The 25,393-nt window shown below is 41.6% G+C and overlaps 2 protein-coding genes across 2 annotated transcripts in view; both read left to right on the top strand.

Annotated features, from left to right (window-relative positions):
• The window catches only part of cdk18 (cyclin dependent kinase 18), a 55,557-nt gene extending 46,741 nt beyond the window's left edge, over positions 1–8,816 (top strand). The window contains exons 12-16 of the mRNA XM_030052296.1: positions 126–231; positions 831–873; positions 1,003–1,093; positions 2,473–2,550; positions 4,366–8,816. Coding sequence (XP_029908156.1) covers positions 126–231; positions 831–873; positions 1,003–1,093; positions 2,473–2,550; positions 4,366–4,400 — 353 coding nt within the window. The 3' untranslated portion in view covers positions 4,401–8,816. The remainder of the gene's footprint in view (positions 1–125; positions 232–830; positions 874–1,002; positions 1,094–2,472; positions 2,551–4,365) is intronic.
• A 1,454-nt stretch (positions 8,817–10,270) lies between these two features.
• mfsd4aa (major facilitator superfamily domain containing 4Aa) lies at positions 10,271–25,367 on the top strand. The gene is made up of 10 exons (XM_030052053.1): positions 10,271–10,617; positions 13,023–13,221; positions 15,307–15,561; positions 17,073–17,208; positions 17,316–17,431; positions 17,532–17,705; positions 20,964–21,111; positions 21,202–21,272; positions 24,410–24,545; positions 24,692–25,367. Exons 1-10 carry the CDS (start codon positions 10,385–10,387, stop codon positions 24,742–24,744), a joined length of 1,521 nt encoding a protein of 506 aa, XP_029907913.1. The 5' UTR covers positions 10,271–10,384; the 3' UTR covers positions 24,745–25,367.
• Positions 25,368–25,393: the final 26 nt, after the last annotated feature.

The following is a 25,393-nucleotide window of genomic DNA, read 5'->3' as shown; positions in this document are numbered from 1 at the left end:
TATTTCAAAGGGGGTACATTATTGAAAAAAAGTTTGCGAAACACTGCATTATGGTATGAGTGAGAATGTCCTGTTACAGCAGCATGTCTTTCTTTCTTTCTTTCTTTCTTTCTTTCCTCCTTCAGGCACTCCGACGGAGGACACCTGGCCTGGAATCAGCAGCAATGACGAGTTTAGGTCCTACCTGTTCCCTCAGTACAGATCTCAAGCTCTCATCAACCACGTGCCCAGGTAACACAAAACCACAACATAACCATTTTCCAACAGGAATACACCAATACTTTTTTTTCCCCATTGAGATTAGCAAACGTTTATCTAGACAGCATAAAAAAATTGTTATAAAAACCCGCTGCATCACGAGGGAAGTGTCACTAGATAGGGGTGTACTGTGTGTGTTACTCTGAGTGCGTTTTATCACATTATTTATAATGGTGCTACACTGAGGATTATTTCCACAGTCTGGTCAGCTGAGTGATGGCTGGAGGCGCAAATCAGTCCCTTGTCACTGTAATTATGGTTGTTTTAGTCTGCAGGCGTCTGATTCCATGTCCAAATGTTGGTGTCGCATCAATCTCCTGCTTAAGCGAGTGGAAAACGTCTACAGTATTCTTGTCTTTATTATGTTTGCCGACAGCCTCCCTCCAAATGACTACCGGGATGAATTTGACGCTTTTGAACAAAATGATGCCCAGTTGTGGGAGTTGGCGCTGGCAGAATATCAACCACCAATAATAACAGAAAGAAAGAAAGAAAAACATGCAGCAAATCTGGTCACTTTCATTTGCTACCTATGGCTGAAATACTTACTGACCAAGTATTGTCTCCATCAGGTTGGACACCGAGGGGATTGATCTGCTCTCTGCTCTGCTGCTGGTAAGAGACAAAACACACATCACACACAGCATTCCTCACCTGACTGCTGTTTGGGAAAAAAAAAAAGAAAAACTGCTGAATTGTGGGAGTGCAGATGGTTTTTAATGAGCCGCTGTGTTGTGATTGCAGTACGACACCAGAAGCAGAATCTCCTCTGAAGCCGCTCTGCGACACCCGCACTTCCTGACCTTGGGGGAGAATATACACAGTTTGGCAGACAGTAAGACACACACACACACACTCACAAACAGTATAGAAGCCATTCTGGTAATACAACACACCCTCTGGCGGCCGTATTAAAGGTCGACAGCTCTCAATAGCAATGGCTCTAAACGGCTAATTGAATTTTTAAAATGTACAGCTTGTCTGTTTCAGTGCTTCAATAGACACGGTTCATTTGTGTGCTTGTTTTTGGCTGTGAGCTGATCACTTCACCCTGATCGACTGGGCCCGATTGAGTGTCATCTTGTGAGCCAGCCAGCCGTAGTGTCTGCTCAGCCAGGCATCCCAGCCTCGTGATTTTTAGTGCCTTGTGATCAGCGATCGAAAGAGCACTAAAACGTTTTAGAAGTAAAAGTGTTGATGTAAAAATCTACCGAGTCAAAAGGAAAAAGCAGCTCATTAGAGTAAAAGTTCCTTTTTACAAAACAGAAGCTTGTTAGATGGGAGCTTGTCCGTGTTATTCGACAAGGACGAGAGGTCCAAGTTCACTCAACTTGAGACTTTTAATGAGAAAATTTGAATATTATACAACATGTGCAAACAAAGTATAAAGTCAGATTGCTGGTCTCGAATAGCTCCACATTTGGCCAATTTACAGTGGTCCAATTTTTGGTGCTACTGCAGAGTCAAAGTTTGAACTCTGTAATGCATGTCACTCATCTTTCAAATTTTCAATATTAAACTTTTACTTATCCTCTTAGTGCAATTGATTTACAGTACGGTGCAATTCTAAAATTATAAAATACTTAAATAAAAGTAAAATTCTTGACTTTGCAAATACTCAAAAAGGACAAGGATACAATAAAGGACAGTTTAGCTCAAGTGACTGGAGGATCTCTGCAGCCTCCACCATGTGTAGCTGTGTAGCTGAATGTGAGGAATAAACTGTAAAGCACTTTGAGTAGTGGATTAACAACAAATGCAGTGTATTTACCATTTCCATTTACATATAATTCATTGTGCGTAAAGACGATTATGCAATAATATCAATGGCTTTGCTACGTTTGTTTAAGTTAGTCGCTGTTAATGAAGATAGCAAAGGAACTATACTATTTTTTTTTTTTGCATATGAACTGTGCCGACTCTTGTCAAGCTACAAACGTTTTGGAGCATTGATTTTTGGATAATGTCACAGTTATATCAGTTTGGAAATGGGTTTTCTTTATCAGTCTATTCATTTTAACCTGCACACTGCTTATCAAACAGCCACTTCTGTAACGGAGTGTGCTGTCAGGCCCTGCAAAGAGGTTTCTTACACAAACTTCAAAGCCTCAATAAATGAAAGGCAACCCACATTAAGAGACTCAGAGTTATCAGAAATGGCGGTGCTGCTGTGTTTGCGCTCAGAGGTTATCATTTTGTTTTCCTCTGTTTCAGCTGCCTCGGTGTTTTCCCTCCGAGAGGTCCAGCTCCAGAAAGACCCCGGCCACCGCAGCTCCATGTTTCAGCCTCCAGGTGCTGCACCTTCACACACACACACACACACACACACACACACACACTCATAACACGGCAGCTGCTCCTCTAGAGGGCTGAGGGCTGTGTGCTTTTATTGCAGTCAACTCAAAATATGAAGTGAAACCGCTTTTCTCTGCACATAAATGTTTCATAAATGTCATTTTTCCTCACAGCAGCAGTAAAACAAAAAGCTGTGAAATAATTTTTCGACTGTGGGCCAGCAAAACAGAAGAGCAAATTCCCTGCTTGATTTCTTTTTCTAATTTTCCTATGAATTTTTTATGATTGAAATGTCATCTGTAGGCCCAGTGGATGAAATTCAACGTGTTTGCTAAAAGGCAATATGAGTAATTAATATAATGAGCTAATTAGTCACCAAAAACTGGGAATGGCTATAATTTTCCTAGTTATCTATTAGAAACTTGATCTAAGAGCCTAGATCCATGGTTGTGATGCCCAGAAATTCATTTTCTACCATGGTGCAGTCATGCAACCTTTCCTCGTTGGCATAATTTGCATAAATTATGGACAATTTTGGTCAAAATCAGGAAATGGCTTTTTTTGTTTGTTTGTTTGTTTTAGTCAACATAAAAATGTTATCTAGAGTCTACGTCTGTTTGAATGCCAAGAAAAGAATGAAAAAAGGGCACTGGGTTTTGCAATTAAGATCATTTTATGATATGTAAGATGAGTTATTTGTCAGTTCTCATTTTAAAAAGTTCAAATTGTAACCACCGCCACCCACTGCTCTACAACACACGCTGGATAGTTAATGTAATAATAAACTGCCCACTCTAACTGAAGCTGTAGTTTTCATCATAGATCAGTGTTGCCAGCACTAATTTTCACTTATTATATTAGAGATAGGCTATATGAAACCTTTGTCTGTGTGTTAGGGTTGTTTTTTAGATGAAAAAGATGTTTTAATTTTTATATACAGAGGAGTATCCACATCCTGAGCAGTCAGACGTGAAACAAAATGAAACCTGTGATTCCCAGCGTTCCTCGGGAGTACAGCAGCTGTCAATTAGAAAAGCTTAGGGAGACGCCGTCACGCTGAGTTTGTTTACTCTCATGACACAAGTCATAATTCCAGCGAGAGGAGGCTGAGCACAACGGAAAATGAAAATGAATGCAAATCAGGAGCAGTCTACCCATTCAGCAGAGATTACTGTCAACCATTCATGTAAATATATTTCGCTAACACTTCATTTGAGACTTCCAGCCGCGATGAATTATTATATGTGATGATGGCGCAGAGCTATTCTTTCTGCCAAGGAGCTTATAACATCTTTTGTCTCCACATGAATCAAGTTGGAAACTGTTGCCTTTTGTGGCTGTGATCCGGCCTGTGTTTTCAAGTTACTTTATTTACACACAAAAACGTGCAATTTTAAAAGCAATTACAAAACAAATGCAGGGAGAAACCAAAATGTCTGTCCTATATATATAATATGAAATATATTATTATGCATATTGATGGATGTTCAAAAGTAAATGCACCAAATTTATAATACCTCTTGAGTTTACCCACTTTTTTAGGTGGACAGAAAAATTTGTGATCAAAATTCATAGTGTGCCTTTATTTTTATAGCCTTTCTCAACAAATAGTGTCAAACTGGTTTAAGTTATAAAAGTGGAAAACAAAATTACAAACAATATAATGTATTTCTGTCTACAATCATTGATGTTTGGCATATGAACTCCAGCTGAATATTATAGTTTCCTGACTTTTTGTTTACCTTTTACATCCCTGGTCATAGTAGATATATTTATATATTTCATGCTAACCCAGATTTCTGCGTCGTCTAGGTCGAGGAAAGAACCGAAGGCAAAGCATCTTCTAGAGCCGGGAGCGAGGGGAGAACGGAGCCGTCTGTTCCCACCACAGTGCAGAGGCCAAAGCAGCTCAGCACATCCACCCGCATGCCCGCCGACGTGCACACACATGCATGTACACACTCCAACACACGTGAATGCACACATTCGTTTCCATGGCAACTGAGCATGGTGACATACAGGGTTCTCTGTAAAATGAACTTGCACTGCACTTGAAATCCATCTCAGCTGAGCTATGAGTTCTCCCTAACACACACACACACACACACACACACCAGAAAACACGCACACGGACACAAACCTGCTGAAAAACAATAGTCATGAACACTGGAGATACGTTATATAAGTACACATGGACTCGCACACATGCAGCCGCACACTGAATACCGAGCACTGCCTCCTTGCCAGTTTTAACACAAAACAAATAAAGTAAATAACCCTAACCCCTGCTATCTGCACACAACACACACACACACACACACAAGCCTGCTTGGCTGTGTATTATATCTAATTTCAAGACCACACTCAGAACTCTGGCCATCCAAAATACTGCATCTTCTATCACGGCTGTGCAGCTACCAAAGTACCATAAATCCAGCAGCGGCCACGTCTGGTGCCATCGTGGAGGTCAGCAGGCCGTGTGCAAATAACGGCCGAATAAAGACAGAGCGGTACCTGAAAAAAGGGCGGTTGTAGATGTACATCTGGTCAGTTATGGTACAAGTGAATAGTCTGATTGACTAAAAATTGTTGCTAAATTTAAGTTACTGTGACAGGGTATCCTTCGCCTTATAAAATACTCCAAGCCATTCGTCAGAGGAAGTTCATTAGAGAGCTGGTGAGTTTGCTGCTGCATAAATGTAACACCCAGTGAGTAAAAAAAGAGATATATGAAAAAGGTAGGGTTGGGGAAAATGGGAAAATGCTTCATGCACAAGTACTTATGTGTTGTTGGCCGGGAGTCCTGCTCACTCATTGGCTGCCCCGCTGCTTCAGTCAGTGCATTGTCTTGAGACAGAAAATGTCATACACTGTTGTCTGCAGTGTGTCAAAGCTTTTTTAGGACCCTCATACTCCGTGATGCATGCAATGCAGTTAAAAAACTTTATTTTGTTTAAACAGTTTGTTTTGAGTGACTGATTCAAAATATACAGTTTCTGGGTGAAGTGTTCCTTTAATGCTCACATTAGCCTCTACCAAATGCATTAGTTAGATGTAATTATCTAAACATGAATTCAATCAAATATGATAATAGTGATGAAATTATCAATTATCACTCAAAAAAAAAATTGCGTAGCCCAAGTAAAAGAACTGAGGACCTCCAATATGGCCACCAGAGGGTGTGTTATGCCACCTGCAAGCTTTGTATCTGTATCTGTACACACTGATGTACCAGCAGCACCACAGGCGTTTAAACAGTAGCAGCACATCGAGCACATTGTTCATATACCTCTTCTCACACTCATGCCCTGCCAACAAAACAGTGAACCTACCAAAAAAATGGGACTCCGGCATGAATCTGCACCCCGGTGGAGAGAATGGATTCATGAGACAACACTTTGCCTTGCCACAGTGACCCGGTGTTTCGACTCGACGTGGGGTTTCGTTCCATACAGTGTTACAGCTCATTTTCACTCTCAAGTTTTTTGAAGTTGCCTTAGTAAAATGTGCATGATATTTTGGCTTGTTAAGAATCTATGATATCTGATCTAGTGTAGCCTGTGTGTTAGGAGGCGTTTGCTTTTGTGTCTGTAAATAACTCACTAGGAGTGTACGTATTTCTTATAGTCTCCTGTTTGCACAAACCAGAAGTGTCCTCTGAAGCCTGTTCCCTTCCCTTTGCCTCTCTTACCTTACATTGCCCGTAATATGCCCCAGTGCATCCCTTTTGCGCCCAGCGTTTGCAGACCGATAAACTGGATATGTAGGAAATTATGTCCGACAGTCACTTTTTAGTAGCAAACTCCAATCACCTCTGTCCCTTACACTTTGTACAGCTATATCTGCCTGAGGAACTAAGCCAGGGAGCAGCATTTTGCTTTGGGACGACAAAACTCAGCGCGTGGAATCGCATAAAACTTGAGAGAGTCTCCTTATCTGCCACTTAAAAGTCGCAGAGGCTTGGTGGAAATTTCTAATCGTCCCTACACAGAGCGTAGTGTCCTTCACAGCTCCCCGCTGGCTGTTTCTTGACTTTGGGAGCCGCGCTTGTACCTTAGAAGATGAAAGTTAACTGAGTCTTTCATATCTGCAGACACAATACGCTGCACTCTCCTCTGTCCTCCTTCTGCCCTGAGTCCCTCTCCGTCTTGTCCCACACTGCTGCGGGTACACAACCCGTGTGATGCTCAAGTAAGGTGTTGACTTGGGGCTGAAGCTCCATAGTGACTTTTTGTGAAGTAATTAAGGCTGACTGTTAAATTAAATTAATGTTGCACTATGAAAGAGACACTAGGAGAGAGCGTGCGTGGAATTCACAAAGGCTCTCTATTCTTATCTCCCTCTTCCAGTTGCTCGATCAACACAGGCGCAGATGAGCAGTCGTGGAAATCAGCTCAGTTGCATCCGAGTTAAAAGCTTGCTTTGATGAGGACTTGTTGTCTACTTGAGCCTGAATGGCCTCAAGATGTTTTAGTCATTCATTTACAGTTACTTGTATCTTGAGATGAAGTGATATGCAGTGCTATAATGGTGTCAGCACCACATGAAGCTATTTATTAGGATTTATGTGATTTTTTTTAAGGGTTAGAACAGTGGCTCAATGGTTATCCCTGTCGCTCCACAGCAAGAAAGAAAGCTTTGAATCTCAACCTCAACCCTGGGCCTTCCTGTGTGGCATTTAAATTTTCTCCCATGCAAGTCAGGTGAATCAAAGACTCTAAAGTCCACACTAACCCAGAGAAATGGGTGCACTACCCTTTGCTCGTCCATCCACACTGAAACGGCATTTTTGTCCAATGAAAACATCATTTTCACATCGCAATGTAGCAGGGAAACAGAAGTTTTTTATGACGTGTTACGTATGACATATGATTGTCATGTGATCCTGGTTGGAACTGAAACAATCAACGTGGCAGGTGAAGTAAACGCTGCTCTGCATTCAAGAAATTTGAGTGTCCGGTGATTTGGTGTGCATGGCCAGCTTTTTCATAACTTTGTGAAAATGTTACTGTGGATAGAAAACAATCTGACACATATATGGCATTTTTAGATTTCTCTGGATTAGTGTGGACCTCGGCCTAAGGTGTATCCATAGGTGTAAGTGTGTTTGTTTGTGTGTTAGCCCTGAGATGGGTGACCTGGGATACTTTCCAGCCCTCAATGCCCCTTAGTAAGAATAACTGGGAATGGAAAATGGATTTGTGGACGTTTCGTATCACTAGTTTCACAATCTGGTCTGGCAACAAATGGTTGACTTGGCAGACTTAGGAGTTGTTATGTTGCCATTTGAGCATCTGTTTTTCACATATATCTCTCTTTTTGGACCGGGCACTTATCGCCAGTCGTTATGTAGCCAAGATTTCCTCCAAGGCGTTGATTTTTTTTTTTTTTTTTTTTTTTTTTTTTTTGGTTGGTGTTTGGAATCCAGAGGCAATGCAAATGAATAAATGTGACATCTTGAGGCCATTTGGAAAGCCAGGAGGTAGAGGGGCCAACCAGTGATCAGCGAGGTTGCTGGTTTGCACCCAGCTGTCAGCTGCGGTAACCTGAGGGTGGCAGCTGGTCTCCATGGTGATCGCCGTGACTGCTGAAGTGTCCTTAAGCAAAGCGCAGAACCTCTAACCGCTGTGGCTGACGTGGCATGCAGACGGATTTGAAGAAACACAAGCGCAGGGGGCTGTGTGTTTGTGTGTGTGTGAGCTTGAAAAGACAAATTCCAGTTGGATGGAGTGAAACGGCAATCGTTTCCATGGAGTTGATGGAAGATGGAAGTTGATGGAGAGGAAATTCAGGGCAAAACCGCATGGACTTAGGAGTGATATAGCCTAGCTGTGGATGTTACACCTCCAACCTTCCCCTCCCTTCCTCAGTGGCAGAAGTATTACTGTACGTGTTTTGTTGTGGTAAATGAAGCTATTTTAAATACTGTAATGAAAAGAAATAATATATATATACATATGTATTTTATCACGTTCTCATCCTTCTCAGTGAATTTTATGCCAGAAAAAAACACAATAGAAGTCTGTATTTAAAATAAAAACAACAACAATAATAATAAAAAATATACATATACAGATGATGTCTAAATGTTTTATAAAATATGAAAAGTTTAGATTTTGTATAAGATGTGATATTCAATATTTTGTGTGATTTGTCTACGCTATTATTAAAATGAGAAACTGAATGTATTGTGAATGAGAAGAAGCCAAAATTGATTGAGTTATGAACTAATGAATAAATAAACTATTGAAGCTCTGCATCACGCTCACTTGTCCATGGCTGGTATTACACTGCTTGATTATGACATCAATTTTATTTCATATATTATAGTTTTTTGAGGCAGGAGAACTGCAGTATGTACAGCAGGAGGAAAGCTAAATTAACAGAAGATGGCGCTGTTGGACCACATCTCAGCTCAGTGTCGCTTATTATCTCAGGCCCACAACGCTTAAACCACTGTTATTCATAAGTCAAATAATACAGCCTTTATAGTAACTCTTTATCATTATTATCATCACTATGATTATGATTATTTTAAACTAATCATAGAAAATATAATTAAGTTACCAAATTAAAAATGAGAAAACTTTTGTTTAGATTTCTCCTGACCAGAATCGCTCACAAATGCATGTAATTCATTACTATAATAGGCAGATTTCATTTTTTTTTTCTTCTTTTCATTTATGCAGAGCCACTGAGCAATACATGTCCATGTCTGGCGACGCCGCTATTTATACACCATAATACAATTAGATGAACAAGGTTGAATAAAGCCGAGTGAGTGACGCTTGTGTGTCTGTATATCCCACATGTGCATCCATATGTAGTTTATGCTTTAATATTCATACAGATACGTTGAAGCCATGACATCAGGAGATATAGTGTGTCTTAAATCGTCACTGTGGGTGAATATGTCTGGAAAATGTTATTTTACAAGTTATTTATATTGAAATCATGTAGAAAATATGCCCAGAATTGCATCATTTCACTCAGTGGTGGGAAACCTGTCACCACATCCCTTTGATGTACCAACACCACTTATTCATTTTTACACCAACCTGTTGCGGCCTGTAATAAAGCCAAAGCCTCATGAGCTCTTTATGTCCTGCAAATACACGTGCAGCATGTCAGAGCCAACCTGCACAGGCTGCAGGAGAGCTGACTGTTAACTGCATGACAATAATCACTCTCAAGAGACCTTGACAGCACTGAAAGGATAACAAAAAAATTCAGCTTCACTCTTATTATATTCATTTCATTTCCTCCGTATCGTCTAGACTGTAATCTCACCAACTACAGATAGAGCTTAAATGTTACAGGGATATTTGTCATGAAAAGACTGGGAACTCTTGTTGGTTTCAAGATTCAACCTTGAATCTTGAATCTTGAATTTTGAAAGTGGTGGGAGTGCAACTGTCTTCTTAAATCTTCTTAAATTTATGAGAATAAGAAATTTATAATAACAATAACTATAACAATTATTATTATTATTATTATTATTATTATTATTATAAGGCATAGAATTGGTGTGAAAATGTCTCATTTTTGCTGGAGGTGTAAGGACCATCAGTTTTGGAGGCACTGTAGGCAAGCCTGAGAGGGGGCGGGGCTCTTGGGACATCAGCCAATCAGCATCGCGTCCGTCCATACGCTAATTTGATATACAAAGTAAGATCTGCTGTGGCAGGGCGACTTCTCGGTGCAGGGGTATGTGTACCTACCCCTCTGTTCCGTCTCTGTGTCCCCGCTGGAGAGCCACACCGTGACACACACACTCTGAATAAAAAGTTGCTGTTGTTGTTTTGGGGGCGGCTTCCTCTCTTGGGCCGACATGAAGCTGCTGGACGAGCGGATCTGGACGCTGTTCAAGCGCAACTGGCAACACACGCTGACCTACTGGAGTGTGTTCTTCAGCTTCGGGCTGTGCATCGCCTTCCTGGGCCCGACCATCCTGGACCTGCGGTGTCAGACCCAGTCCACCCTGCAGCAGATCACCTGGGTCTTCTTCTGCCAGCAGTTCTTCCTGCTGCTGGGCAGCAGCCTGGGAGGACTCTGCAAGAAAACGTGAGTCTGCTGCAGTGGCCACCAAAGAGAGTTTTATGACGTAAAAATTTATAGCAAAAAATAAAGGACCCCTTAGCAGAAAATGTGCTGTAATATACCTTTATTCATATAGGGACTTTTAGTGTGTCTGTGGTGCTCAGCAGTGAGTTTATAGCGACCTTTTCATAGCTTATGTTTATTTAATCTCTTATGGTCTCAAAATTATGTTTCTATTGGGAATTACAGTGGGATATAGTTGTGATCATTTTACTACAGAAAAGTCTTATAGTACTGCTATGACTTGTTTTCTGTTATTATGTTTTCTATGGTGCATAATAGTGAGTTATACCTTTATTGTTCTATACTTTAATGTATTTTTTTCTATCCCCTATGGTATAACTATAATATTCCCTAAGTTATTATGTTATTACTTTTATTTAAGTGTAACATTTTTACTACAACATATAAGTTTGCTGTGGTAACTGTATAGCATACTAATTGGCGAACCTGCAGCCTAACATGACAAAATCATAGTGTGCAGTGTAGAAACTGAGCTCAAACTGGTTGTAAACCAACATGTGAGTTACTGTATAGTTAATGATTCATACTATGGGGTTGAAATATTGATTAAAGTGATTAAATATACAGACTGGAAGCATTTATAAGACACTGTTCAGGCTTTTAGGACAGTCTAGGAAGACGATATTTGACAGGCTATCTGCAAAATTCAAATGGCAATGATAGTTTCAGTTCCTCCCCTAGTCCCTGGTACTGTGAGAGAGAGAGAGAGAGAGAGAGAGAGAGAGAGAGAGAGAGAGAGAGTGTGGGAACATAATGGCAGTGGACATGTGTGAACACCCATGAGTATGTTTGTGTGTGATATTTCTCGGTGTTTAAACATCTTTTCATATCCATGGTCCACTTAGAAACAATCTTCCTTCCTCCTTCTTCTGTAAGTCAAAGTACATTGACACTTCCTGCATCCAGAGGTGTCATACATCATCTACACATGTGGCTGCCGACCAACAAAAACAGCTCTCACACACACAGAACAGTTCAGTCACTTTCCCACGACTTTAATTGATTGTTTGGGTGGATGAGCTCAAAGTCATGTGGTACTGATGCAGTGTCTTGTGCTTTTTGGACATTTTTGCTGCAGGGTTCACTCTGCAAAACTGTCTTAAAGACGCCACAATGACAAAAACCTAGCTTTAAAGGTGCTTTTCACTCAAAAAAACACTCAGTGATTCAAAAACGAGGCTGAAAATATATCTGATTTTTGTTTCTACTTGAGGTTGTTTGCCTTTTGATAATCACTGACTAGTTTACCCTCTGTTTTATTTACCAGTACACCACTGGGTATAAAATGTTCTTATACCCAATGAAAGGTTTAAAAGACAAGGGTACAAGGAAAGTGGAAAGTTGGCAGCAAACATGGAGAATGCAAGGTGAAGATAATAAAGAAGTTAACTGCTGCTTGAGGGCTCTTATACACAGAGTGGGTAAATAAAAGTTAGCAGAGCTGCACCGCCTCAAGGTGACTTTACTGAAGCCACGGGCTGGAAATCCTTTATCCTTTATTATTGATAGGAAGCCATAGAAGCCTAAGTTTAGAAATGAAAGTTACATTTGACACCAGACTAAATCATGTGCAATGTAGAGGAGTATAAACCTAAAACTAAAGTCATGTTGTTTACTTGTAAGATAGTTTCGTCTAACATGCAAGTTTAGAGAAGAGATGGCCTTTCAAGGTGAAACGCCAAACTTTAAAAAAAAAAAAAAAAAAAAAAGCTATTCTGAAAATGTCATTGCTTTTTCAATATTGCTACAACATCAGATATTTTCAGATGTATTTGTACATCACATTTTAAGTAACTGGTTACTATAATGTGGCAACTGAGATCCATTTTTACTGAGTCATAGTCTTTCATTGTCATTTAACCCAAATACATGGAGGGAAATACAAGTTTTCCTATAACGTTCACCTCTCTGCTCATATGAACATGATGAAAGCATTTCATTATGGAAGAGATGCAGCATTTATCTGTGCTTTTTGAATACAATGCCACGTTTAACAGTTTTCACATGTACCTATACTGTAATACATTAAATTTAAAGAAATGGGAGCTATTTTTGCAGTAACATGCACTTGTCATCTTATAAAGAACACAAATGCATGTCATTATTAAACTTACATGTTTCTGAATCTGCTGAATTCAGTGGCATAACTAAAGTCTCTCACAAGCACCTTTACACAAATAAGAGAAACTGGGGTTATTTATGCTACTCAGTACTACATGAAAGTATTTGAAAATGTAAAATAGAGTGCAGTGCTATGAATCCACTGAGTTGGGGTTAGAAAAGCATTTTCAGTTTGATGGCACTGTTATTTCAGTAACACAGCCCTCCTCCCCCATCTCCCCCAGGCTCGTGTTCTCCCTGTCAGCCCTCTGCTGCTGCACTCTCATCATCTCACTGGTGTTTGCCATCATCCCACTGTGTCATCATGTGATACTGTTGTCTGTCGCCATGGCGATCGCTGGGCTGGCGATGGGGGTGATTGACACCATTGCCAACCTGCAGCTGGTGAAGCTGTATCAGAAAGACTCTGCGGTCTTCCTGCAGGTCAGAGAGGAGAGGGGTGTGTGTGTGGGTGTGGGTGTGTGTGAGAGTGTGAGATTGTTAGGGATGGACAATATAGATCCACACAAAGACACGCATATTATAGTTCATTTTTCATTATATACACTATATTACCAAAAGTATTCGCTCACCTGCCTTTACTCATACTATGAACTGAAGTGCCATCCCATTCCTAACCCATAGAGTTCAATATGATGTCGGTCCACCTTTTGCAGCTATTACACCTTCAACTCTTCTGGGAAGACTGTCCACAAGGTTGAGGAGAGTGTTTATAGGAATTTTTGACCATTCTTCCAAAAGCGCATTGGTGAGGTCACACACTGATGTTGGTCGAGAAGGCCTGGCTCTCAGTCTCCGCTCTAATTCATCCCAAAGGTGTTCTATCGGGTTCAGGTCAGGACTCTGTGCAGGCCAGTCAAGTTCATCCACACCAGACTCTGTCATCCATGTCTTTATGGACCTTGCTTTGTGCACTGGTGCACAGTCATGTTGGAAGAGGAAGGGGCCCGCTCCAAACGGTTCCCACAAGGTTGGGAGCATGGAATTGTCCAAAATGTTTTGGTATCCTGAAGCATTCAAAGTTCCTTTCACTGGAACTAAGGGGCCAAGCCCAGCTCCTGCAAAACAACCCCACACCATAATTCCTCCTCCACCAAATTTCACAGTCGGCACAATGCAGTCTGAAATGTACCGTTCTCCTGGCAACCTCCAAACCCAGACTCGTCCATCAGATTGCCAGATGGAAAAGCGTGATTCATCACTCCAGAGAACGCGTCTCCACTGCTCTAGAGGCCAGTGGCGGCGTGCTTTACACCATTGCATCCGACGCTTTGCATTGCACTTGGTGATGTGTGGCTTGGCTGCAGCTGCTCGGCCATGGAAACCCATTCCATGAAGCTCTCTGCGTACTGTACTTGGGCTAATCTGAAGGTCACATGAAGTTTGTAGCTCTGTAGCAATTGACTGTGCAGAAAGTCGGCGACCTCTTTGCACTATGCGCTTCAGCATCCGCTGACCCCTCTCCGTCACTTTACGTGGCCTACCACTTTGTGGCTGAGTTGCTGTTGTTCCCAAACGCTTCCATTTTGTTATAATACAGCTGACAGTTGACTGTGGAATATTTAGGAGCGAGGAAATTTCACGACTGGATTTGTTGCACAGGTGGCATCCTATGACAGTTCCACGCTGGAATTCACTGAGCTCCTGAGAGCGGCCCATTCTTTCACAAATGTCTTGTTTCACAGTCTGCATGCCTGAGTGCTTGATTTAATACACCTGTGGCCAGGCCAAGTGATTAGGACACCTGATTCTGATCATTTGAATGGGTGAGCGAATACTTTTGGTAATATAGTGTACATTAATATTTAACAAGTGAGAAACTAATTAATCCAGAACAGGGCCAATAGTATAATAAATATCATATGTTGGAATTCATCTTCCTTAACTATCAATTTTCCAGTATTATTTCTATTATTCTCATTTGTTTCACAGCTTTTATTACTGTGTTCAATCAGAAACAGGATTTTTGCTCTTTTTTTATTAATCAATTCTAGGTAGCATTTAAAAAGAGAAACATGCATAGACATAAAAATATAAGAAGAGATTAATTCTTGCTTACCATTTCAAAAAAAAAAAAAAAAAAAAAAAGGTGGTGGCGCCTATATGCACAGAAGAATTGATAGCATGAAATGAAAAATAAACAGGAATAGCACATTTATAGACTGGATTGTCTTTTTTTATTATTATTTTTTTGCATTCTAATAATATTGTTTTGCTTTGAAACGGATACAGCCCAATTTAGACAACATATCTCCATAAATAGACATCATGCTGAACATCTTTACCAATGCAATGATAGCTGCTTCAAATATCAGTATATGCAGTGGAATAAATGACCCGTTTTTCTGAAGTAACTGAAAGTAATTGATGTATGTCTCACTTTGCACATTACATCACTGATTCCAGTTTTAAGCAAATGCTCTGTTATCTTTAAAGGACAGTATTTTCAAAGTAACCTCCCTCCCACCACCACCACCACCACTCCCACCCCTCTGCACCTCTTCCCAGGCTTTGCATTTCTTCATCGGCCTGGGAGCGCTGGTCAGCCCCTTGGTGGCCGACCCTTTCCTGGCGGAGGACTGCTGCGTCCTGAGCGCCAACTGGACCAGCAACTCCTCCTCGTCCTCAGACCTGGGGCACCTCCGCAGCACGCTGGCCGGGAAGGGCATGTTGCCCCACAACATCTCCCAGTATCCTCTGCACACCGAGGGCGTCATCGTCACCAGGGTCTCATATGCCTTCTGGATCATGGCTTTTATCAACGTGGGTGTTTTTTTTTATGCTGCTCCACTGTCTGTCTAGATTTCAGAGCGCCATGCTGCATTAATTTGCATTTTCTCCTGAAAGTACAGTAACTTGCCTCTTGTTTTATGTGATGACAGAGGAAGGGAGGCTGATGACTCCAAACTGAGAGCCACTCCTCCACTCGCAGCTTAGATATGAGAGCAGGCAGAGCGGTGTGATTTGACTAAGTAAAGATACCGCATGGCAGAATATCCCGAACAGCACTGGCCAACACTGACGGCCACTCTGCACAGTGTGTATGTTTGTAAGGTTGTGTGCATGTAAATGAGGCCATGCATGACTACAGTACAGACAAGCTGAAGGCCGCTATCAAAGCAGCTTGGGCTTCCATAAGACCTGAGCAGAGCCACAGGCTGATCGCCTCCATGCCGCACATAAATCAACATACTTTTCAGAGGGTCGACATTTCTGTATTCTAAATCATTTTTTGATTGGTTTTAGGTAATATTTTAATATTTTGAGATGCTGGAGTTTTGATTTTCAAAAACCATAATCAAGCCGTGATCATAAAAAAAAAAAAGTTTGAAATATTTCACTTTATGTGTGATGAATCTAAAATATATGAACGTGTCAGTTTTTAAATTAAATTACGGGGGTAAAAAATGAACTTTTCCATGACAACTGATACAACTGATGATCTGGCACAACCTCACCCCAAAAAAAAAGAAAAAAAAAAAAAACGAGGTATGCGGAATAATCAGGAACACTCGAAAAACAAGAGTCAGAGTAGTAAGAAAGGAATTTTGGCATGTGGCCGTGTTGATTTTAATAAATACTTTTCTTTGTCCTGCATTTTCCTGACATAATATTGACATAATTACCATAAACAAATGACAGTGATGTCATCTCTCAGTTTGTGCACCCTTGGTTCCTTTCCTTGCGTCTCTTCCTCACGTCCTAATCCATCCCATGTGAGACGAGGATGAGGTGCGAGGATTGCGAAGATTTTATAAATAAAGGCATACAGTTTTTACTTATATTTACTCATCACATAAGCAACATAAGCATATCTGCGCAGAATGATGAATTCAAAGCCTAGATGCCAAACTCTAACAATATTCTGCTGCTGCAATAAAACATTTCAAACGTTCATTCAAACAGTTCAAGACATCGGGTCTCATTTTCCAAGACTCGACAGTGTGTGCTTGTTTTTTAGTTTTGCTCCTTTGAAAATTCTTTTTCATTCGTGTGCCTTGAATCGGTCGTATGCCTCAGCGTTGCCCTTTGGATAAACTCATGCCTAACTGGAAATACTGCAGCATTTTTCCATTTGAATTGGATCCTTTTCAAGCGGACGATCAGATAAGACAGTGTGTGTTCAGTTTTTGTGGTTCATGCGGTACCTGGTGAGTGGAGGGTCAGGCGAGTCAGTAACCAGTGGTTTCACTTGTCAATATGATGATGGTAACAATAGTGTGTGTGTGTGTGTGTGTGTGTGTGTGTGTGTGTGTGTGTGTATTTCTCCCCAGCTCCCTGTCCCTGCAGCAGTGTTTGTATTGATGTACTATGAAAGGCTGCTACCTTGCTTTAGATCCAGTCCTCGTCTGCTGGACCGAGACTCTCTGTCGTCCAGGAACACCACAGGGTCAGGGGGGGTCAACGAAGGTAAGGCTGTGAGTGAGTGTGTGTGTGTGTGTGTGTGTGTTTGAATTGACCTCAATCTTCAATAGAAATAATAATAAAAAAAAAAAAAACTACCCCTGTTTCCCCAGGTCATGTGAGCGAGTACTGGTGTTTTAATCCTGACAAACTTCGGGGTCGCCCTCCCACGTTCTTCATCATCCATATTCTGGGCGGAGCCATCCTCTTCATAACTGATGGAATCATTGTGCGTATCCTGTTCCCACCAAATTTTAGAGTGCATACACCTGCATGTACGCATACATCCATGCACTTGTTAATATTCTGCTGTGCCTCCGTGCCTCCAGGGCTCGTACGCTGGCTTTGTCTACACTTACGCCGTTTCCCCTCCTGTGTCGATGGGGCACAAGGCGGCGGGCTGCCTGGACAGTGTGTTCTGGGCGTCCATCACTGCAGGCCGGCTGGCTTTCATCTACCTGTCTTACCGATACAAAGCAGCCCGACTGCTCACTGTCAGTCTGGTAAGAACACACATTCACCGACACCAAGGTCAGCTCAGCCATTAATGGACCACACCGCTCCTGTTTTGTCTTCTCGTCTATTCTTGTAATCATATCCGTCCTTCACAGATATCGGTTGCATTAGAGTGTGCTGAGTATTACCTATGCATGACAACTCTCAAGTTTCACAGTTTCGCACAGCGGTTTTTCATATTTTTTTTTTTGTACAGGAGTGGGAGTGAACTGGGGGTATAGGCTTGACTTCTGAGCTACCAAGGTGTATTCTGGACATATTTATGCAAGCAATATTTCTGTTGGACGGATAAAATCACATCTGTTGATGACAAGTCAAACTCGGAAAGGCATGATCCTTCAAGTGATGAGAACAATAACATCAAAGTCATCCACATATCCCCAGTAGATCATTGGCTCTGGTGCTAATGCTTCAGCCTGCTGAGTGAATGTAAGCCAGAGAGAGAGAGTTAATAAGAAATAGAGACATTAGTTATGTACTTATCAATGAAATTAAGGCAAGTTATCAGTGTTGATTGTTGATTCCTCTTGAATTCCTCGGTTTAGTCTCTGGCTTCTAACCTGAGAGGAGGCCAGCATCTAAAATCCTGACTCATCCCTTATAATAATTAGACATAGAAAGCAGCGTAACTGCTCATAAGCTCTTCAAGTGAATACAAGTAAACAAATGAGAGATAAGAGTTCATATTAAGACTTATATTACACTTCTGGAATGGCTTTAGGGGCATCCATAGCATGATTAATAGCTCCCATACCATCTGTGCTCACATAAATTGGACCAGGCTCCTGCTGGCTGCTATGGGAAGGAGCTTCACAGGCAGTTTCAATCCACAGATCCTCTTCCCTTTGAGAGCCATAACTCCTCTCAGCTTTCAGTGGGTTGCACAAGCAAAGCACCTCTGCATCACCAGACGGCACATTGCATCACATTATGTTATGTAGCATACACTTTTTTTCAGTGCATGTGCAGCTTTCCATTTGATGTTGTATTATCTTCTGATCTAACTGAAGTATAGTCTCTTAGTTTATGTCAAATGCTCTTCCTCCCAGTACACCTGCAGCTCCATGGTATGCAGAAGACTCAAAACTTTGCCGATGAATACTCTGAGGTTTCTCACAGTTTGATTTGTGCGTCAGATACAGTAACAGTGTCTGGTAAAAGGTTGAAAAAAAGCTCAAGATCTACCACGGTCATAGAAAGGGAAACCAAATATTTGAACTGGGTGGGAGTACCAATCAGAGGGTCAGGTGGCATCATGTAGAAGAGGCCTATTGTCACGTTAAGTATACAGCTACCAGGATCTTTAATCCAAACTAAATAAGGACTCACTCACACTGTACACTATGGGAACCTGTGAAAACAGAGTCTCTGTCCGAAAGAACACTCGAGTGTGTTCACTGTCCTTTACCTCGCTGCCGTTTCTCTCTGGAGCTGTTTACACTTCGAATTACAAGTCACAGGTGGACGTCTGAAGTGACAGCTTACAATCGGATCTCACTTCTTTTTGCTCTAGATGCAAATAAACATGAGGATTATCTCCGTTTGCAAAGGCCAAACGCGTTGTGGTTTTCAACCAGGCGAGAGGCGGCAATGCACCTCCCGTGACTCGTCTGCTGGAAATTAAAGGAAGATGTTTGCAAAGACCTTGGCGTGCGTGCAAAATCAAAACAATACAGACAAAACACAGGACTATCGCGCGGGGAGGCCAGTGTTTGAGTTCATTTCCCATCCGTCTCCCCTGTATTTTATCCATAAATATGTCTTAATTATTGCCACCATGACGACAAAGTGTTTTAACCCAAAATATGACCAATAAAAGATCAAGATCTAATATGACGCTATTGGCGCGAATGAGTATGGGCTTCCGCTCACGTCGAGGACATCAGTTGAGTGGGCGGTCCTTCACTGTGGCCCAGGATGCATTTGCAGACACACTGCTAACAGAATATGGCCATGTGCTGCCCAGAGCACCTCTATATGTGGTCTGAGCGATCGGATCTCAATGCATGCTCGATGCATCTTGTAATCGGATCACCCAAGATGCATTTTAATGGATGTCTCTGTCTCTCTCACCTGCACTGTGCACACTCTAAATGCACTTCAGTTAGTAGCCTACTTAGTCAAAACAAATGGATTCTCAGTTCACTACAGAACAACACCGGTTAAATTGTAGGAACCAGATCTGAGCTTTTATCTTGCTTTATATTAATTCACCCATGACTTGAGACTTTTATTTTGACGGTCACTTTGATCGGTTAAGATGACGTCCTCCGTATGCCACGACAATGGAAGATGCTGGGTGACCAATATGGTCTGTGCTTCTTTAAGCTCAGTTTAATTTGCTGTTTTGAACGTTTTACACTTCTGGAAACATAAGCTTCAGAAATTCCTTTTTTTTTTTTTTGTTTACTTTGGAAATTTCAACCCTTCAGACAATCTTGATTTAAAGCTGTAATTCCTGCCTGCATACCTGCCTGCTGTCCGCCTACCCCTTTCCCTGCATGCCTGCTTCTTTCCAGCATCACTGAACAGAGCTATGATACAAATACAGTGCTTTAGACAAAAAAAACATGTAATAACTAAACAATGTCTAAATATTGGTGATTTAACTTGTGGCCTGTACACAAATAACAATCACTTAACTGTCCAGTACTATTCTTCATTTATATGTAGTATTGCTGCTCATTTCCCCACTACAGGACCACAATTGGCACATTTTGCAGCTCAAACTGCACACTGACTTTTCTCACCATTGAGCGCATTTCACTTATCTTGTCAAGTCACTGTGATGTCTTCAGATCCCTTATAAGAAGTGCGGCTCTGTGTCACTCTCTCCTCTGTTTGTAAGGCCAAGGGGTGTCGGTTTTGTCCGTCCCCGTTAGGTTTCTTGATGCTTTTGTCTTTCCACTCCGCAACGGATCTCAAAGTCCAACAACTTTAAATGAAAAACTGCAGGCCATTCGTTTTTTTCCTCTTTTGAGTTAATTTTATTACAAGGACACCACGCTAGACACGCAGCTTTGTCCACATATGCATTGTTTGTTTGGTTTGAGATTTATCCACGCTGGCTAGTGTTAGAAATATATATATTTTGTATTATTATTGTTATTTTTGACAAGTGAATACTGTTATGAGTTGTGTCCTGGATGCATTACTGGCTGTGTTGCTTTTGATGATTCTCTCTCTTTCTCTCTCTCGCTCTCTCTCTTTCTCTCTCTCTCTCTCCCCCTCTCTCTCTCTCTCAGGTGGGGGTTATAGTGGTGCAGTGCATGTTGCTGCTGCTCTACTACAGCAGTGTATTTCTTTTCTTTGGTACTTGTGTGCTGGGACTGTGCATCAGCAGTGTGTTCCCCTGCATGCTGGCCTACACAGAGGACCTACTGGACTATAAAGGTACAGAATAGACACACACTCGCACACACACTCACACACACACACTGCAAAGTCAGCTCATGTGTACGTTTCCTCTGGCTGTGTCCAAAGGTTGTGCCACAACTGTCCTGGTGACGAGTGCCAGCACAGGAGAGATGTTGCTGCAGGTGCTGGTGGGATCGGTAAGAAATCCTCCATGAGTGTGTGTGAGTTAAGTGTGTGTAGCTTTGTAGCCAGTAAGGGTGTAACAGCTATAGTCCAGTCATTTTATGACTCAAGGTCAAACAAATTGCAACAAAAGCAAACTCAACTGATTTTGTATCCTCAGTATGTCCTGAGTGAGGGAAAAAAAGCCCCAAAGAATCCCACTGGGGGAAAGTTTAAAAAAAAAGACCAAAATATAGCCCATTCAAACGCCTATTAACTTTTTTTCTCATGTGAATAGGGTAAAAATTTTAACCTTTAGGTATCACCATGAAAGTTGCTGAGTTGATTACTTACCTTAAGACAAATAAAAAATGTATTGCAAGTTTTTTGAAATTGTTTTTTGAAATGAGCTAATGGTGCATATTTGAATTATGGACACACTAATTTGCATAAATGCTACAACAGATATAAACTTTGGGTTTAGCCAGGTGAAAATCTCGTAATCAATCCTGTTGACATATAACAGTCAAATACTAAACATTAAGGTCTGAATGGAACCCATTTAGGCTACCAATGAACATTAAGGAAGAAGGAACTTTAAACCAGTCTTTAGCAATTATCATTGCAGAGATGAGGTTTGGAGTTGGGTCCGTGAGGCTGTTTCTGGGAGATAAGTCTCTCGTGTCTCTAGACTCTAGTGGTTCAGCAATTAGCATTGTTCGACCAAGGGGGACCCAGTAAAGTGCTACCCACAGCAAAATGACTGTTTGATCAAAAAAGCTATATTGTGGCGCTCCCTGATCTCAGCAGCAGTCACCTCCTGAAGAAAGGAGCATATCACTAAGGTGGTAGCAATCTTGAAAAATGGCAGCCATTTTGAAATTTCTAAGTGGTTACTTGTCAAGTGACCCATAGAGACAGCTCATCTCAATTTTCATGCTAGTATCATAAGAAGACCACTTTATATATATATATATATATATATATATATATATATATATATATATATATATATATCAGTTGAGTTTGTTTCTGCTGCAATTTGTTTGACGTTGACCCCTTATTCGGCTTAAAATTACTGGACTATTAACCTTTATCATGCTTTGGTTTGTACCTTGGTTATTAAGCCACAGTTCAAAGATCTCCAAAGGACCCCCCCAGCAGATTATTTAAAAGACAGGGGTCCCTTTTGGGCCCTCCGTCAATTCGGAGCCCAGGACAGCAGCCCTGCACTGACCGGAGTTGTCAGCGTCACATAAATGCAGAGGTGTTAATGGGTGTGCACCTGCCTGGGAAGCGTTGTCTGGATGGCATTGCAGGTTGCTGATACTGCAGCTGGTGTCTCCAACCCCGTTTCCACACCATTAACACCTCTGTGTGACGTGTGACCTGCACGACCCTCATGTGCCGTCAAGGTGTGAACTGCCCTCACAGGTTGAAATGCCTGGGACTCTCCACCAGTCATTATGGCTCTTTTCCCAGCTGGTATTAAAAGGCATTTTCGGCAATCCAAACACAAGTGGACAGCTGTCGGTCTGTCCGTACACACCTGGCATTAACATACACCTCCACATGAGTCTTACGATATGCAGGGTTTTTTGCTCGACATGGAGCAAAAAACATATTAGTTGTGCTGAGAGGCGACTGTTTCTGCTGAGGACTGTGGAAAGGGAAGATGAGCGGGCAAAAAAAAACTCAGGGAGCAAAAAAAAAAAAAAAAACTTATTTTACCTCATTTTTGGAGGTTAAGACTTACCAGCAGTGGATTACAATGGAAAACCCTCATCCTGGCAAGCTCCGTCTAAATGAAAACGAACAAGCTGATCGTCTAGAGAACTTTTATCTGTGAGCAGCAGCACGTATGACTCACAATAATGATTGGTGGGTCACAAAACTTCCAAAAAACGTCAAGCATAGCCTTGCCGCACCGGGGACCTCGGGTTTTAATCCCGTGTGAGTTAATTTACCACCAAGATGGTCTCCGATCATCACATTTTACCTGCTCTTCTAGCTCTAGAGAGCTTTCCTTTGCCTACCAGCCTTCTGATCAAAAGCAATTTCAGTATCAAATACCCCCCAAATTTCTTGCATCATGTTTTTGGGGGAGCTCATGTCTTATTAAGGGAGGTTTTCATTCATGAACCAGCTGCTTTATAGCCGACCTGCACTTCAGTTTGCTTTTGATCCATCAGCTGACAGGTCAGCTGCTGGCCAGAGTCAGGTCAGATATTACTACGTACTTTCTCTGTTGGAAAAGTGACAGTCTGGTGGGTGTCGGGGTGTTGGGCTGGACAAGACAGAGGACATCAGGTTAGTAGGCGGTCCTTCAGGCAGTCCTGGGACACATGTCTCTAATACGATGCAGGCAAAAGCGTCCCAGACCACCTCCAAATGCATCCGATCACTCAGGACACATTGTGAGTATGCATTGCTGCTGTTTACACCTGATCTTAGAGGTGTCAGCTTGTATTGGGGTTTCTAAGGACGGATGTTAATACCAGGTGGGAACAAGGCCTATGATGAAGCCTCCTCGATTAGTGGTGACCCATTGCAAGCCCATGTGCCTTTGACTTACTATTTACTGCTTACTGCTACTTACTTACTACTACTAATTCTCTTTCATTTTATTACTCTTTTGTTTTATTATAGTTTAATTGTAAAGCACTTTGTAACTGTGTTTTAAAGGTGCTATTTAAATAAAATGTATTATTATTTTTAACATCACTTAATATCCTATCCTATCATTACTTAATCTGACCAGGATAACTGAAGAACAAACCACAATATTTTTTTTTCTTTTGGAATTTGTACAGTTCTTTGGCTGATGGCTGCCATTTTTAAATGTACTCTATAAATAAATACAACTTCACTAATGAAACTCATGCAAGATAATCTGGCAGATTAGAAGTAGAGCAATTATGTATTTATATATCGGTGTATATGTGTGTTTGTGTGTGCTCACGCTGCATGAACACACTGGTGTGCACACAGATGTTAGCATGTATGAAATCACAACGTGTATGTTTGCTTGTGTATGAATAAACTTGTGTATGTAAGCATAGGAGCTATGTAAGCAGGACTAAGGAGAAGCATGAGTCCACAGTCTGTGTGTGTGTGTGTGTGTGTGTGTGTGTGTGTGTGTGTGTGTGTGTGTGTGTGTCTCTTCCTGCAGGTGATCAACAGTCAGGGCAGCTACGCCTTCCTGCTCTGTGGCATGATATCATCTCTCATCGGCCTCTGCCTGTTCCTGCTCCTTCTCTACATCCAGCGCATCCACAGAAACAGCCAGACGGAAACACACACAGCAGGTACACACGTGGAGAGAGTGATGTCATGCTCTAGCCATAATAAAGACAGAGCCCAGGTTCCATACAGGATGAGGCTACACTGGCAATGCATCCACCTTTGTGCTCTGAATAAAATTATAATTGTTGGCATTGTGTTTACCTCCAAGATTCGTCCAAAGACCACGCCATGACAGAGAAGCCAAAGTCAGGAGACCCGTGATCCGAGGACACCTGAGAGGCTGAGAGGCGACTGTTTCTGCTGAGGACTGTGGAAAGGGAAGATGGAGGGGGGCAAAAAACCTCAGGGACTCAATTATTGCTGTATTTAAAAACTTATCTTCACCCCGTTTTTGGGGGTTAAGATTTACCAGAAGTGGATTACGATGGTAAACCCTCATCCCGGCCTGCTCCGTCTAAATGAAAACGAACAAGCTGATCCTCTAGAGGACTTTTATCTGTGAGCAGCAGCACGTATGACTCACAGTAATGATTGGTGGGTCACAAAACTTCCAAAAAACGTCAAGCATAGCCTTGCCGCACCGGAGACCTCGGGTTTTAATCCCGTGTGAGTTAATTTACCACCAAGATGGTCTCTGATCATCATATGTTACCTGCTCTTCTAGCTCTAGAGAGCTTTCCTTTGCCTACCAGCCTTCCGATCAAAAGCAATTTCAGTGTCAAATGCCAGATTCCTACTTGGAATGATGAATTTGTGTGGCCTTTTGAGGATGAATGTGAATGAACTTTTATGGTCTGTGACTGTTGTATTCATAAAATGACTATGACTGCTCTGTGTCAAAACCTCTGCAGCATATTTGGTGATATTAAAGTAAGATTCCTGTCAGGGGGATGAATGGAGCAACAACATT

This window comes from Myripristis murdjan, chromosome 5 (genome assembly GCF_902150065.1).
Source record: "Myripristis murdjan chromosome 5, fMyrMur1.1, whole genome shotgun sequence".
Lineage (NCBI taxonomy): Eukaryota > Metazoa > Chordata > Actinopteri > Holocentriformes > Holocentridae > Myripristis > Myripristis murdjan.
This window is presented reverse-complemented; position numbering and strand designations above follow the sequence as displayed.